The sequence below is a fragment of the Cataglyphis hispanica genome, chromosome 6 (genome assembly GCF_021464435.1).
Source record: "Cataglyphis hispanica isolate Lineage 1 chromosome 6, ULB_Chis1_1.0, whole genome shotgun sequence".
NCBI lineage: Eukaryota > Metazoa > Arthropoda > Insecta > Hymenoptera > Formicidae > Cataglyphis > Cataglyphis hispanica.
Genome location: NC_065959.1, coordinates 2000457 through 2018597, shown reverse-complemented (window position 1 = coordinate 2018597; position 18141 = coordinate 2000457). Strand labels below are relative to the sequence as shown.

The window sequence follows — 18141 nt, the reverse complement described above, 5'->3', positions numbered from 1 at the left end:
TGACATGTGATTATGATCCGTTGACAAAAATCAACATATCTCGTAAACAAGATAATAATTAATGAAAATAGCAGGTGACAGGTGGTGACACGTGCTTTCTCTCACAATACGGTTTAATTCTACTGTACGATAAATCCTTTCGCGCATAGAGTATAGGATTTATTTATATGATTCTCTCGTCAGAAACACATATTGGAATTTTTCCAAAAATGTTACGGTATTTATTTTATTTTATTTATTTTTTAAAATTTTACAATTATTTTGTTTTATTTATTTTTTAGATAAAAAGTTATAATTTTTCGTGCGTTTATATTTGCTATATATATTTAATATATTTTGTTCTAAAAAAAAAAACGTGTTCTTAAATATAAATTATACATAAAAATTAATACTTTAATTTATTCTTAGAGAAATCTATTTTATTATTAATAAAAATTCTGAGAATAAAGAGCAAGTCTTTATACACAAAATACAATAATGTCCACATTTGCTCATGTTGAGCGTTTATTCAGTTCTTTTTTACGTGGTAAATTAAAAATCGACTTCACGTCTATGAAAATTATAGTTAACGTGATTTATTTAGCGCGAAACTCAATGCGACAGCGAGCGACGAGGAGTAGTCAAACGTGCGGTCCTCTCCAGTTTAATGGTCCCTTCATAGTTCATTAAGTCTATAGTTCATTAAACTCGCATGTTTAGTTTCTTTAGACATAAAACATTATGATGTAAATTCAAATTTTTCGAGAAAATCATTTACAAGCAAGCGGCGCCATTCACATTTCGCTGACGTTCACTGCACATTCGAAACTACATTAACACAATTTGTGAGAGCAATAACGAGACTGGAAAGTTTCTCGAGAGAAAAATCGAAGATTGATGTTACGGACGAACGACACGTATCTTTTTCTCACGGGGAATCATTTCTCCGATTTCTTCCCTCCTTTTTCAGCTCCCATTAAAATTTATTTCGTTCGATGATGAAATATGTATATTGTTATGTTGTTATTCTCTTGTCGCACATGCTATTAAATATCGCGTTTCATTTACATGGGTGGGCTTAATCGTAAACATTACATTTCCAATCATAATGTGATATATATCTGAAATGAAAATACATGCCTTATGCGATTTTGAAGAATATATATGTATATTGGAATTTTTTTATTTTGATAAAATTTACCATTTTATCATAATTGTGAGATGACAAATAAAAGATGGTATTAAATAATTTTATTTAAATTTTCCTGAGTTAACATTTTTGTTTTTGGCAGATGAATTGCTTTATATTATTTTCTGCAAAAAAATTGTTTTATTTTATTATTAAATACAAGTAAATTCTATTCAGCTTTACGCGACATATCTCTTTGTTTTTGCGGCAATGATAAATCGCTCAAGATCAAAGATTAAATTATTACCGTTACGTATTAAAAATACTTTGTAGCCGCTGTATATATCGTACTTTGTATACCGTAATTAACATAACAATAAAAAATTAAAAGATTGATTTCACACGTTCACGGTGATATGATCGTTTTACCTTGCCGGGAAGCAATCCTTCTTCGTTCTGGTGCTCGAACATAATCTTACCTTTCTAATATATTCCGCCTTTACTTGCCGGTTAAATAAACTATCATCAAATCGTCGATCGTTAACGCGAATGATTTGAATAACTAATTTCGCCGGAGAAAATCAAGGGAAATGTCTATAGATCAAATACAACAATTAAAAACTCGGTACATCGCGTGACTATCGAATAGTAATATAATCTGACGCCTCATCGTGACTTTTATGTCAAACAAATAAATTATAAGCAGGTTGCACAATTTCATTCTATCGATTCTATCGTTTCATCAGAGATCTTCTTGCACATGCAAACATTAGCGAGATTTTACAAGCGATCGAATAATAAGGTATTTAATATAAATTTTTGAGGACATTTTTGTTCAAGATTTTAGTTTCACGCGCGCTTTCAAATATTATATCAAATTTTTTATAAATTTTATTCCAAAAAAAGAGAGCGAGAGAAGAGTTAGTTAGACAAAACAAAAGGACACAGAATAGAATGTCTCAGAAAAAAAATATTTTAAAGAATTGCGCCCGCAATTTTTTCTCTTTAAACATCCTTTTCAACTTTGATTAGAATCAGTTTTATTTTTATATTGCTCCACGATTGCTTTGCAAATGGTAGTTGACAGTTTACAAATTATTTCTGCATAATAAATTGTAAACAGCCGTCATAACAAACTTATGTTGTCATATACAGAGGCGATTACAAAGTATGCCCATTTCTCAAAAATTAATTATTGACACTAGAATTCATTTACGATATTAAAACAATTTAATATTTATACAAAAAAATAAGTGATTAATTTGCAGTTATTAAGATGATCATAAATTACGTTAAAATTAATTCATAATGTAACTATTATAAAGTAGATTTTAATAAGAAATTTTCTTACATATCAATTATAATTTTTTTTTTTTTTTGTTAGTCAATTTTATCTTTTACTTCTTAATTCAATATTTTATTATTTGTTAAATTAAAAGATAATGTATGAACAAAGGTGACTTGATTTTTTGCATTATTAAATAGGATATCTATAACGATTATAAACTGATGTTGTTACAGCAATTGATTGAATTGCAAGAATTGCAAGAATAAATTGTACTTTGCAAGAAAATAAATTAAATGTATAGATGGATGACGAAATATCATTCAAAAATTCATAAGATACGGAACGGGAGAGAACAAAATAAAACCAATAGTAATAATTGTAATTATATGTTGGCGTAGTATCAATAATTTAATGCTTAAGCGCGTACAGTTGCATTATTATATCGTTTTTGCAAGCTTCGAAACGGATCATTGAATATGGAAATATGCATGTACAGTGACATTAGCGATGAAAGAAAAGAAATGTGATGATAAGCGCCCTCGCGGTGCTTTGCCATCGTTTCGATCAGAAACGTATTATTACTATATAAATTCTTTGCATACGTTAATTAATTACGTATCACAGAACAAATACTGCCTTTCAGAATGATAATGATATCTATTTTAATGTGAGTACATAGCATTAATTAATTGCACTAACGAGTTATTCTATTTTTAAGAGAAATACGTATAGAACATATACATATACGTATATGTTCTACAAAAAAAAAAACGTAAATGTTCTCGCTCTTCGAATTTTTCGAAGCATTCTATATGTGAGAGCGGAATTTAGAGTAACCCTTTAGGATTAAGGACTCCTGTTGCGTAGGATGTCCTTCAGTGACGTCAAAGAATCAATAGCGAAAGAGGCGGAGGAAATATGCTTGCGTCATCGTGATGACATACCATCTTTCTCTCTCTCTCTCTCTCTCTCTTTCTCTTTCTCTCTCTATCTCTTTCTCTCTTTCTTCGAGAGATGTAAATAAGGGGGAAAATCAGGCTATCATGTCGATGAAAATTATTTCTCGAATAAGCGTTTCTCTTACTTAGACGAAAATTGATTTATTCATTATACTCTACTAAATTAATAATTTTAATAATAGTATTTATGATATTAATAATTATAAATATACATATAACTTTTACACAGAAAAATAATACATCTTTTAGGATTATAAATTTTTAAAACTCTTTGCTCTTTTATCTATTTATAAATTATTTTTAAATGTGAATTTGATATGTATTATCTCAAATATAGATTAATATATTTGAATGCTAATTGTAAAAAAATCTAACTGAAATATTTTTGTTATATTTTAGTTCGTACAACGGCTATCATCATACTTTATACTTAAATGACGACAAATCTTTGCAGTTACTCGTCGATTGCCGATAATGAAATAAGTAAACGAACGCAAATCCACTTGTCCGTCTAACTGCGCGTAAGAAGATAAGAAGAAATTTACTCAATCTCATATACATTCTATTGTGACAAACGATAACGAATAATTGCATAATTCAAGGGCCAAACAACCGCGAGAGAAATCAACTGATACTGAATAAATCTAATGACATATAAGACGATTAACATTACTATTGAATTATATTAATTTTTGAATTGATTCAAATTTTACAAAGTCGAGAGAAAAAATTGTCATCTTAATGAAGATTAATTAAATGCAAAATATGATTGATTGAAACCGCCAGCTTTTCAATGGTTTATAAAATAGAAAATATGCTCGAACGACACGAGCAACTTCTTCTTTCCTCCTGACGCGGCAATTTTCTAATTTACGGTAAAGGTTGAATTCTCTCAAATAAGGCCAGCAATGTAATCACATCGTTATCATTAAATTACTGATGTAATGAAGGATTACGCAAAATATGACTGCAAGATTTCACACATTCAAAGATGTTCAAAATCTTCATATTAAATATCATTAATCATTTTTTCGCTGAGAGCATCTACATAATTATTTTTGTAATGTTGCATCTTTATAAAAAAATTCAAATTTTAATCTTCCTCGAAATATATTTGTCGTTTATAAATAAATTATGTTTGTTATAACGTGCAGAAGAATATATTCCTCGCGCGATAGTTGACGGAAATTTAATGCTGCCATTCCCCCATTCCTGCATTTTATCATCTCTCGCAGAAGAATCGAAAAATTCGGTCGTTGGTTTTACTGCCGCATGTGATAACTTTATTTTTTGCGAGGCCATGCAGCAGGTTCAATGACATAAATAGATTAATGTAACGAAAGATAAACACTTTATCTTCTAATAACATTCCGGCCATTTCCGTATTCGCATCTTGGCGGGTTGGTTAATCAAGTTAATTGTTGTTTCTTTTTCTATAACATTATGTTTTCATATTTATTATGCATTAAATTTAATATTATACATTATTGTATCATTTATAAAATTGATCATAGTGATATACGCAAACGCGCGCGATAAATTTATGAACAATTCACAAAATCAGCAAACTATATTAAACATTATTTTTTGTTTTTCAAATTTATATAGTTTAATTTATCATACATTTATAATATATTGTATAATAAAAAGAAAGAAATATTGCAAAATATCTTACCTTAAGGATATCACCTTTTAAATATTTCAACATTCGCATCATTTGTATACTTTGTTTGATGAGAGATGAAAAGAAATTACATCGACAGTGATTTAAAATACGTGAAAGCATGAAGTGACAACAATAGTAAAGGCTGCACAAATATCGATTTGTAGCGACAACTGTAGGACGTATTTCACAAATATTAACTAGTAAGCTGACGTATGTGAAGTTAGACATGTTTGGGGAATATAGTCATAGGGTACGATTTTACTTAACGTTTGTTGACATTATTGGATGCGATGATTGGCTATTAGATAGAGAATTCTTAAAATTTTGATAGACTCTAAAAATTCTCTATTCGATAACCAATCGTATCTGACAGCATCGACAAATGTTAATTGAATAAAATTGCATTCATACGTATCTAAATATTCATACATTGTGACTAATAATTCGAATATGTCGACATACGTTTGATGTGAAACGAATTAAATGTAAGATAAAAGGTAAAACAGATTATATAAGTAAAAGAAAAATATTTAAATAAGAAGTTAAATATCAAAAAGAAATAACGAATAATTTTTATTATATAAACAAAGATTGTTCACTTGTAATTCCGACAATATACTATAACTGCTCTGTGCAAAATTTATATATAAATAAAAAATTTTTATATTCTGTTTTTCTATTGAGCATATCCACTTTTTATGTTTTGCATATTATAATAGTGGAATATTAATTATACTTATATCCAGTAAAGCTTCTGATATATTCTGATATAACATGTAATTAATAATATATATTATATATTATTATAAATAATATATAACATGAAATTTAATTAACGATTTGTAAATAAAAAAACCCGTTATTTCGAAATCATTATAAATACATAATATATTTAATAACACATTTCACAAATGATATATCCCCACAGAAAATAGCTTTTGCTTCTATGTAAGATGTGTATCCCATAATTAACACAGACTAAGTTAGAGATAATTTAAATGTTTCCTCTTTTCTATTTTTACAGTTATATTTATCAATTCACTTTGTTTCCACACTGTCCTTTTTTGGTAGCATACTTTCAAGTTCGCCCGACTCATCCATCTCTTTCACTATATCCAATCCACCGATTAGTTCTCCATTTAGATACAATTGCGGATACGTTGGCCAGTTACTAAATTTTTTAAGTCCTTCCCTAACATCGTTGTCTTGTAATATATCAAACGATTTATAATCTGTTTTGTAATTGTCTAGGATGGAAACAATTGTTCTGGAGAAACCACATCGTGGATTAGCGGGATTTCCTTTCATGAAGAGCATGCAAGGCGCTTGATTTATCAACTTCTTAAGTCTTTCCTCAAGGGGTTCCTTTGTTTTGATTACATCCAGCAACGGAGTATCACTGTTATTCAGGTGACGTTTGATTTTCTCTGTCAATGCAGGAGCGTTGGCACCATCCACTCTATCTACAATATCATTGTTCTTCAGTAAAAGGATGGTAGGTACAACAGATACTCCAGACTTTAGAGACACCTCGGGCACGTTTTCCGCTTCGACTTTAGCAAACTTGACATTCTTGTATTGCTCCAGCTTAGTCATTTCGTCGAGTATATCGTTCACTTGGGAACATTGCTGCGCCCATGGCGCGTAAAAGTGAACGACACAAAGTTCCTTGGACCTTGAACGACAAAAACACATTTATGAAAATTAGGAAACATCAAAAAGCATCTGTCACATTCGCATATTGATAAAATTATTATCATGGGAATATACGATAATAAAGATCCATACATCGAGTGAAAAAATTACGGTATATTATAACATATATCATTCAAAAAATAAAAAATAAAATAAATTGCATGAAATGTAATTATTTTAGCGGCAACGTTGAGAAAAGAGGTTATAAACTTTCCCGCCGGTATTCCTGATTACTCACTTGACGAAGTCATCGAATTCTTGCTGAGTGGTCAGCTCGGTGACAGTCATCGTTTCACCCTTTCTTCGTGGATTGATTTCTACTACGATATTAGACCAGAAAATGATTCGCGACAGATCACTATCGTGCAGATACCTAGCGAAAACTGAAGACTGACGGCTACGCGACCTCCGTTGTTGCGCTTATGGCTGCAGAATTTTTCCATCTCGTTGGCGCAATCGCAGTCATTGCAGTCTCGCGGAGGGAGATTTCAGATGAATATGAATCCCGAGATGTGAAGGAATTTAATAATTAGAATTTGGTAATTAGAGAGAAAATGTTTACTGCAGTTATTCACGATATTTGAGGTCAAATCGCATATTCATCATCTGTAAGAAATTCACTTGTGCTAGATATGTCATATAAAATGTCATTTAAAATGGATCTCTCAAATTATAGATTTTATATTTAGCCTAAAATTTCGGAGTAGAACGAATATATATATCGCTTTTTCATCTCTATACCAAGAGTTATTTTTTTAATATAATATAAAATGTATTTTATTTGTTATTTGTAATTTCACTTTATAATCTGAGCTTTTAATGTAAAAGACAGAAATGCTATACAAAAGATCATTTTTTCACAGATATATGTTTGATGATAATTCAAAAAAATCACACTGCTAGAAAAAGAGAGTATACATATTACTCACTTTTTTTCTTTATTTTCAGTAGCTAAAAGAAGAATAATAAATTTCCTGAAACAAAATTCAATTTCTTGACAATTCGTTTCAAAATAAACTAACATTTCATCTATTCCACATACTAAATTCTATATCATATTTGGATATTTGGTCAACGAATTGATCTGTCATCGGAATTAAGATCGCAATTCATGAAATATCCTGTAAGTATATAGGTAAAAATCAAACGAACGTTTTTTTATTTTTTTTTATTTTTTTTTATTTTATGCAAAATTTGCCATACTGACATATAGGATTACCGTTTTTACAGGAATGTGAAATGCGAACTCTCATCTAATCGGAGACGGACCTGACGCGCAGGTGCGTCGCGAAAAAGTGACCAATCGCACGGATGGCCGTCAACTCTTCTGAGGGTGGTGGCTGCGAGTCAGGAGGATGGGGAAAGGAACGATGGGGGGACTGTCTGTCAGACGGCTGCACGGCCGCAAAAACAGACGATGTACAGATGCCGCCAGGCGGCGAACGTACACGTGCGACGGTTTTTTTTTTCTTTTTTTCCTCACGATTGCAATGTCCAAGAGGCCGTCCGCTTCGCGGAGCGAAGCCTTGGACGACATCTCCGTCTGGGACACGGAAGAGGTGCTGTGCCTGCTGCGCAAGGTGAGCCGAGTTTGTTGCATCGTGAATCACGAACGACGATCGCGTCACGATTTATGGCTTTCGTACCTTGTTATCATACTTTGTAAAGGTATAAACATAATATCCGCGTACGAGAGGAGCAATGTAAATAGAATTGGGAAAATGTGAAAGATGTAGAGAGTGTAGAATGTAAGGAGATAGTTTTGTGGCGACCACTGACTGTCAAAGGCGCGACGCGGTGAATCGCGGGGAATGCCTGGGAACATCTAGATACGGCACGAAAGACGCGAGACGCACGTGCGTTAGCGGTAAATTACGCGAGGTGCGAATATTTATAGCACAAATGCGTTATATGTATAGTCAGAAGAACGAATCCAGGAATGAGAGCTTTTTCAGTGATAGAATTTTCAGCTTTCATACTTCGGTTCTTCTCACTTGCATTTACATTTTCCTCCACGTTAATAATTTTTATTTTTTATCTGTTTTCAAAGCGATCCATTTATTATCCGTGCAGTCCATTTATTTTACATACAGAAAATGTAGGAGCTGAGCCGCGATTAATCATCAATTTTTGAATGAAAAATTTAATATTTCTTTATTTTAAAGTTTTAAATTGTAACGAGGTATATTGTGAAATGCAGATAAGAGCATTTTATAAATTTTCTCTCTCTATAAAATAATATATAATCACAAGACAGTTGTAATGTTTAATATAAAAATTTACAAATATATAATTAAAAAGATTATGTTAAAAAGATTATGTTAAAGGATTTTCTGATATACGTATAAACGTATAAAAATCTTTTTTTTTTTACAAGCAATTATTCCGCATCATCGAAAGTTAAGGAGTGTTGTTTTCCGAGAACGCTGGCGAAAGGAACCTTTGCATTTCTTCGTTCTGGATTCTACGTAACTTTCTCAAATTCCTCAGCATTGCAATTAAATGCCGACTCTATCGTTTCTTAACTATCATTTTATTTTTCCCATTAGTTTCAGAGTCACGAAAAAGATGTTACATTAACTGAAATCTCTAAAACGTATTTATACAACTGAAAGACTATTATTTATTTGATTTTATCTTATTAAATATCTTAGTTAATCTCTTTGTTAGGAAATATTATTTATAAACTCGATGAAAATAAATAGGACATGATATTCTTATCCAAATATTTTCCGCTGACACATCATTACTAATAAGTCATTTCCTTTTTTTATCAATTATTACGCACATTCTTTCTTGACACATGAGAGATACCAACTTTTATACGTGTGTGTTTACTCGTTATCAGCGCGCCATACACATCCTGTCGACTGAAAATATTTCCCTGTTTTACAGAACGGACTGGAGGAATGTTGCAACGCGGTGGCGAAACGGCAAATCGACGGCGACGAATTGCTAGTGAGTAAATTATTATTACAAAGACGTCGGAGTTAGCGATTTCCCGGTTACGTCTCATTTGTCGGCTCGCGATGCCTCACTAGTGTTCCTGTCGATGACCCCTGAGTCGTTCTGAATGTATAGGGTGTCCTAAAAATGGTGCTGCGTCTTGCTGTGGCGTGTAGTAGAATCTCGAGCTTCATATCATTCGCGGTATAATCGGTCAATTTTGTCAATCAAGAAAGTATTATATTAACAATATTTAAAATAATTTCTTTCTACTATAAATAATACACACGTCTTTTTACATATTGATTATTATTGAGATTTAATTATGATTTGTTATTATTTAGACTTAATTATTTAATTTTTTACACAAGATATTTTGATCTTAATTATGTATTTTTATCATATTTCACACATTTCTATCTTTTACATAATTTATTCATGTAAGATATTCAGCAATTCTCTTAACGCAATTGAAAGAAATAAATTTTTATCGAGTTATTAAAAATACAATATATGTTCTCCTTGACTTGATGCGTTTTCGAAATTGCTGACTCGATTGTAATAAGAGAGATATTGTCACGACCAATAATAATTATCTGCCCACTTCCATTGATAACGTGCTGCCGGTTGCTTTTTTCCGGCTGCAATAGCAATATTTCGAGGCGACCGATGGCGGCGCGTGCGCTCTTAACCATGCCTTAATTAATTGTAATTATTCCAGCACTTGACGGATGGGAAGCTGGCTCTCTGGAAGAGTGACCTCACGCGTCCGCTGATAGGGTGAGAGAACCAGCTTTATTTCTGTCCGCATTACACTATATATTACGTATTTCTTCTGTTCTCTTTTCATTCTTCGTGGAAACGTGTCCCGTACTCCTCATAGCATATTCTTAACGGTATATGATTATTCAGTACGCCAATAATTTCTTGTATTCGTGTATATCGAGTAAATGAAAAGTCGCGTAATGTAATAAGTGACAATTTTATAATAATATTGATACCTTGTTTTTTTTTATTAAATCTTATTTTTTACATTTCTTATTTTTTACATTTTTTCTGTCGGTATTTCTTGAAATAAATTTTTGCTAGTATAGAATCACTGAATACAATGAAATCAAAAATGTATTATGTGACTAATAATTTAGATAAGCTTTGCATTTGATAAAGATACTATTATAAGAGTTTTGTTCGCGAGAATATTTGTTTTGCGCAACTACTTAATTACTTGATGATATGCATAATTCTACCGCATAGGTCGTGTTCGATCATTCCACTCTACGGTCGCATTATGATTTAATGTTGCACAGCACTGTATTGCACGCAAAATACTGCTTATTATAGTTTATCATAAAAACAGTTAAGTTTATTATAAGATTAACATATATAATATAAAAGTTTTTGTTAATTATATTAATATTGCAAATAAATTTGTTGTAGAAAATTATGGGCTTTTGTGCAAGAACTGAACAAATTTCCGGAAAAATATCTACCGAATAAAATTACAGAAGCGCAACACAACGATGATCACTTGAGTGATAGCGGTTCCTGGGGAACTGATTTCGATGATGAAGCGCCAGAAGAAAACAATTCCTTGGGCGATACGCAAGTGATTGTAAAACCGAGTTTGATCAAGAACAAACAGATTCTATTTTCGCAGAATAATAGAATACCGATTAGTAGGATACCGATGCGATCGTCAAAAAAAATAGCAAAACCGAAGGAGGAAGAGACTTACGCCAATTGCGAATCTTCCTGTCAAAACGAAGAGGAAAATATATATGCGAATTTCCAAGAGATGACGTTACCGTCGACAAGAAATATCTCGAGGTTGCACAGCCAAATAGAGAAAACTTTGGCAGAGAAGCTGAAGGAGGAGTTGAAGCGCAGAAATGACCAGCCGGCGAAGAAACCGGCGATTGTTCCGAAACCGGAGGCATTGCCGTCGCGGAAAATTCCGATGACAGCTTCTGGCAAAAGACTTCCGCAGAAATCCTTTCTGCACAATGCGCCGAAGACACATCAACACATTCCTAATGATCAAAGCAAAGCACAAAGTAAGTTGATTAGGTTAATGCTTACACGTTAATCCTTTCGATATAGATTGCGCGCGATTCTCTTATCGATAATAATACGATGTTAATAAATATTGCATTGCTCGAATTCCTTTGCAATAAAAGGATTAAACAAATGGCGATATCTGAGTATATATTATGAATCATGTATATCTCTAGGAAGGATGGCCGTGCCACCGCCGCCGGAACCCAAGAGAAACAAGGATTACACGTCTGTGGAGACCAAGAAAGGATCCGACAAAGAGTTACCGAAACCACCGCCGGCCACCATAAGAAATTTTGATCTCGTGGCGAATTTGCCGGCGCGAACGGAGGAGAGCGAGGACGAGTATGAAACATTCGACGATAACATCATCGAGCAAGTGCAACAGAAGAGTGAGATCTCGCGAGTCGATAGCAAGCAGTCGTTGCACAGCGGTCGTCAGGGATCAGTCGAGAGCGTTTATAAACCGCCTAGCGCTGCGAGCCACGAGGAAGAGGAGGATTACGAGATTTATGAGTCTATTACGGAAACGGTGAGTTTTTATTGATAAACTTTGGAATCGTAATTAATCGTGAGAGAGATTCAGTGAATTATTTATGATATCGTCATCATTGCGTTAGCCGGAGGACAATGGTTATTTGAGCCCCATTCAAAGAACAAACGAAACTCAACAAGAACCGCCTCCTTTACCTGCTAAACTGTCGCCGATCCCATCGCCCTCGACTTTTCCTAGTAGAACCAAATCGGAGAAGCACGAAGGTATGTGTAATCTTTGGCAATGTGTAATCATTATGGCAATTATTGGTATCGACTTGTAATCTGCCACGCACAATTTTTACAAAAATATTATATATAGTGTAATATTGTGTACATATAAGGATACAATCTCTTAATTATTGGACATAAATATTATATTATTTATTAGATCAGATTCTTGTAAAATTATCGATTTAATTCTAAATTCGATTGGAAAACTTTATTTTTACTGGCCGATATCGCTACTCTGCCCAACAAAGAGAAGAATGAGAAGCGATTAAATATATTTGGACGTGATTCGATCTGCTGCTACGCCAAACGGAACAGATGGAATATTTAAATGAAAGCAGCAAGTTGCCGAACATACGGTCTGTGTATCTTAATGAATAAAAAAAAATGCAAGCTACTGTGGACTTATAACAAGTGCAGAATCATTCGTAAGAACTTCTCACGAACATGTGTTTGACAAATGCTGCTTATGGTTCTCATGCAACCTGATGCGCATTGCCATTGCAATATCGCGTGCAGTTACGTACGGGCCATTGTCATTGTTGCCCGATTCTTATAAATTGTTGGATACTACTATTCGCGATAGAATCGAAAAATGTTCCGTCGCTGTCGCAATATGTTACCAGTATTGTCGCAATTTCTCGCGATGTTCGCAGCATTTTTCATACACGGAAATTGGAGAGAGATCTTTGACATTTGATACGAATAAAAGTTTCTAGAGAAAACAAATCGCGGGAGTTTTTCGAGTGAGAAGAAACAGAATCGATTTCATCAGTAAAGTGCCGCAGTGACAGAACAGAAAAACAAATATACTCGCAAATTGATATTTATATATTGGTAATATTTACAAAAAAATTTTACGGGAAGAAAAAATAAAATGCAAGGACAAATGATAAAAAGTGGAATATAAAATTTTACATTGGATATACTATTTCTAATCAGCGATTCGGACCAAAAGATAAAGTGTACGTGTGGAAGAACACGATAACGGTAATCGTTAAAAGGACGATAGAGAATGAAACATTAGGTAATGGAATGTGTTCCTGTTTTTATCTACGGCTGAGCAAACAGCTCCTAGGTGGCCTGGGCACACGTCTGATCGATGAGGTCGCCGATATGATGGTGCGAATCAAGAGAGGTCTGTCCACATGTTGTTATTCGCAGCCACCTGAGCCACCAGGTATATATAAAACGATTAAATAGCGCAGTCTTCGATGATATATTGCATTTACTCCGATATGGTATGTATTAGTGATCATATATAGTTCAACACATGAGATGTGTGCGCTAATAGAACATCTGCTCTTTCTTTGCTCCTCGAAAGTCGTCAAATTCTGTTGAGACACGGAAATAGATTTGAGAAATGAATCCTTTGCTCTCGTATACACATCAATTTTCAATATTGTATATTATATATTTCAATATAATTTATTAGTACAAAGCCAAATATCTAAAATTATTATATTATATTCGTACACTAAAATATTTATCTAATAATAAATTAACGTTATTAAAATCAATGTTTTTTTTTTAATTGAGAAACTATATTTTTATCTAAAACTGCATTTAATTAACTTAGATACATATATTATATCTAATCTCAAAACTTGGAATTTCCACGTTCAAAATAAGAATAAAACGTGCATGATCTGATAAATAATCTCATAATTTTATAAGAATTAATTTTATACTAATATAATATTTTATACTAATATAATAATTTTATAAGAATATAATTTTATACTAGGCCACTGAAAATTTCATCTTTTTTGTGAAAAACAAATTTATCAAATTTAATTCTTTACTGCTTGCAAGAAATCATTGACCTTTCCAATCGGATATACGGAAGATATTCTTAAATTTGTTATTCGGATGCATCTATGTCTCATGCCGAGAGACCAACGGATTGACGCTCTTTTTTTCGCGATGATTTAAAAGGCTCGCTCCAGAGAGTTAAATCTCAGTTTCGTTAGAATTCTTGTGACGATCGCATTGCGTTGTATCAACGCGGCTCTAAAGGTTCGAACTGTGTTTTAGTGAGATCTCGCAGGAAGAATAGACGTTGATTATTAAATAACAAAAATTCATTTGCATTTGGTCGAGTCTAAGTACCTGCAATATAATATAATATTATTATTAAACGACAGTCGGAAATATTAATCATAAAGAGGAATCAATGAAGATATATTTATATTCTCGATAGACGTACTCGCGATTTGCTGAAGAATACGCGACAAATTCGCGATAATGGCAAGTTTAATGAGCGATACGAAACGGAATATGTCACTCAATACGGCAGTACGCCGGCAAGCAAGTCTCTCAGAATGTTTAACGCAGGCAGCCCTTACACAGGCTCGACTTAATTTAGCAAGTTAGTAACGCGATTGATCTGTTTTAATGAAAAAAAAAAAAAAAATTATACAACAATTTAGAATATGTTTTATTATTTACTCATTTATAAATATCTTTATAATATTATAATATTGAATTATATTTCTTTTGATATCAATTTTTAATATTGCCCACATTGTGTTTTGATTACATATGAAATGTTTAGAGATCTTTTTTTATTATAATAAATGTAAAAACTTATTTATACACAACCATTGAAAAAGTTCATGATAATTGTTTTATCAATTTGTAATTTTTACTTGTATATTAATCTTAGTTTTCTTACATATTTACAGAACGATCGCCGGATAAAAAATCAGCCACATTACCTCATGCCGGCAGTAATACGTCGCTGTCAACCGAAAGAGCCACGCGACCGCTTCCGCCGCCACCCGACAGACAATCTTATGTAGACAAACCGTGGTACCATAATGTAACGAGGGAACAGGCGGCTGTACTCATTAAAGAACGTATGTATGAGACATTTTTTAGATTATATTTAATAATAAAATGTTGTTAAGAAAAAAATTGATTATAAATTTTGGCAGAGAATTATTAAAATTAAGAAAATTAAGAAAAATGCTATGTAGTTACGGAATATTTTGCATTTAAGTAAAATTCTATATTTAATTTTAAATATGAGTATTATAAAAATGCTTCTCATTAAGATATCCTATTCTTCTTTTTATTTATAGAAATATAAAATTCAAATATAATAACATATTCGATATCAAATAATTATTAAATATATAATACACTCTATATTTCAGAAGGTACTTACAGTAACCCACAAGATGGATATTTTTTATTGAGACCATCGACGACGAACATTGGTAATCCTTTAGCTTTGGTCCTTTGGTATAGAGACAGGGTTTACAATGTTCCAGTTAGAAAGAGAATTGACAATAGGTACACACTTTGTTTATCGACCTTAATTGCTTTGTTAAAACATCTTTTGTTTACTTAAGGGCATTGAACTATAATTTCTTATTAGACTCACATTGTGAAAAAAATATTATATTAATCTAACTCTCTTTCCCTTTTTAAATGATTGGATATAAATACTTATATGTATGATCAACATTCTATAAAATTGGAAAATTAGTACTCCCATTATTTTATTTTATTTTGTTAATAAAAAAAAACATGAGAAAATAACTTGTATGCAAAGATATTTTTCATTAATTCATTATTATTAAAAAAGTTTAATATAGAAGAGTATTTGCTAAATTGTTTAGATATGCACTGGGCACCGCAAAAGTGAACGAGCTGTCTTTTTCGACAATTGATGAGATTGTGGCGTTTTACATGAAGGAGGAACTGATGCTCTATAGTGGCGGTATGCAAATCGGAAGCACGAAATTAACTGACACTCCACCAAAGTAATTTTTGCTATGATCAGTCCTACTGTAAATGTGAAGGAGAAATATTTATCAATAATCTCGATGTATATAAGAATTTTATGTGACATATATTAATACTGCCGAACAAACATTTTTGCTAGACATTGCAACAGTATCCAAATGCGTAGATAGATAGATTAATGGACTGATGAACAAAACTTTAAACAGTGCCTTTTTGGTGTCTTCATATATTAAAAAAAATATACATATATTTAAATGGATTGTAATCACATTTTGCGCAAGACATTATTACTCTCTTTGCTAAACCAAATTTTCTGGTTTGATCCCTGTTTACCTACAATTTATTTTAAAATTTATTACCTGTGCCTTCTCGATAAAGTAATATAAGTAAGCTCGATTATTGAGCAATGGATCTCTCTCTTGTGGAATATATTATATACATATTTTTATATATATATATATATATATATATATATATATATATATATATATATGTACATGTATATATATCTCAATCTCTTTTACTAACGTAGAAAATATATTTATGGCTGATTTATACTTTTAAGAGAATGATCTTATATGATAGATTATAGAGAATAATTCTTTAAGCAAAGATCTTATTGTGTATTTTGTTTATTTCTCGTATCAGTATTTATGTACTTTTATCCACAAAAATTGTAATTAATGTGTCGTTTTTTAATCTATGACATCAAAGTGACTAATGATTCAGCATTTGTGTGGGTTATCTTTATGAGCCTTTTGGCCCATTAAAGGATCAATGTGATGACATATGTGCATATATCGCAAGACTTAATTAAATTTTTGTTAGAGAATAAGATTTGTTTTCTTTTATACACGCGCGTCCATGAATGAAACGCAATATGTGTCTTATCGTTTTCTTATGCGATTCTATTTATATTCCTCAGTCGTGCTGTTCTCTTCCCTCCCCGCTGTGTTAATCAAGTTCACGCTCGATCTAGTTTTGTAAACATGAATCATCGCGCGCATACACATCTCGATACCACATTTATCTTACGTTGAAAAAAATAGGAATGATAACGTTGACTAACCAGCCGGCCAAATTGATAAATGATTTCCAAAGTGACCGCGACATCTCCTACAATAATGATATATATATGTCGTGGAGTGTGCATATTTTGTTCTCGCGACGATAGCGTGCAATTATATAGTTGCTTATGAACAAGGGCGTCCGCAGGATTTTTTTTTCAAGGGGACGGGGGAGAGAGCATGACATAAAATGTCACTCAGATTGATTGAAATATATGCTTTGATATTTATACATCTTTTAGTATTAATATACATATAATAAAATTATGATAATAATATTTTTTTTATTTTCCAGGGGGGCATGTGCCCCTCTTTGCCTTCTTCTCCTGCTGCGGACGTCCATGCCTGTGAACTTTGAATCAAACTGTTAATTAAAAGTAAAATCGAACATTCTTTGTGCAATGATACTGTATATTATATGAATCAACATATTATTCTTTTCGTTTTGCATATTAATGCTGTTTTATTCAGCAGTATATAAACTCAATATATATTTAATCAAGTTATTTAAATAATCTTCAGTAAGCTCGAGAAGAAAATATGTACAATAAATGAATTGGATATAATATGATATATTTGTTAAAACATTTGTAAGAGAAATTTCTATTCTATAAAGTAATTATTGAAAAATATTTAATTAATTTTAAATAAACTATAGCTCAAATATGATAATAATTTTTGTTCGATAATGTAAAAAAATCGGGCACTTCTGATATTATATCCCTTGATTTATTATTTAAAATCACGATCTTAATTTAAAAATTGATAAAGCCCCTGACGAATCTGCAGTCTATATTTAAGCAAAAATATTGCAGTTTGTTGCAAATCGTATATAA

General features: G+C 31.9%; 2 protein-coding genes across 3 annotated transcripts; one reads left to right on the top strand and one right to left on the bottom strand.

Annotated features, from left to right (window-relative positions):
- Positions 1-5893: 5893 nt before the first annotated feature.
- Positions 5894-7168, bottom strand: LOC126850432 (glutaredoxin-3). The gene is made up of 2 exons (XM_050593432.1): positions 6955-7168; positions 5894-6696 (listed from the first exon to the last, which is right to left on the bottom strand). The coding sequence occupies exons 1-2, from the start codon at positions 7002-7004 to the stop codon at positions 6060-6062; spliced, it is 687 nt and encodes a 228-aa protein (XP_050449389.1). The 5' UTR covers positions 7005-7168; the 3' UTR covers positions 5894-6059.
- Positions 7169-8084: 916 nt separating this feature from the next.
- Positions 8085-16497, top strand: LOC126850417 (lymphocyte cytosolic protein 2-like). 2 transcript variants are annotated; one of them, XM_050593397.1, is made up of 9 exons: positions 8085-8296; positions 9612-9674; positions 10384-10442; positions 11100-11716; positions 11894-12249; positions 12338-12476; positions 15170-15343; positions 15647-15782; positions 16112-16497. In XM_050593397.1, exons 1-9 carry the CDS (start codon positions 8087-8089, stop codon positions 16257-16259), a joined length of 1902 nt encoding a protein of 633 aa, XP_050449354.1. In that variant the 5' UTR covers positions 8085-8086; the 3' UTR covers positions 16260-16497. The 2 variants fall into 2 exon arrangements, with proteins under 2 accessions (XP_050449354.1, XP_050449353.1); XM_050593396.1 differs by having other exon boundaries at positions 8086-8296; positions 15644-15782.
- Positions 16498-18141: the final 1644 nt, after the last annotated feature.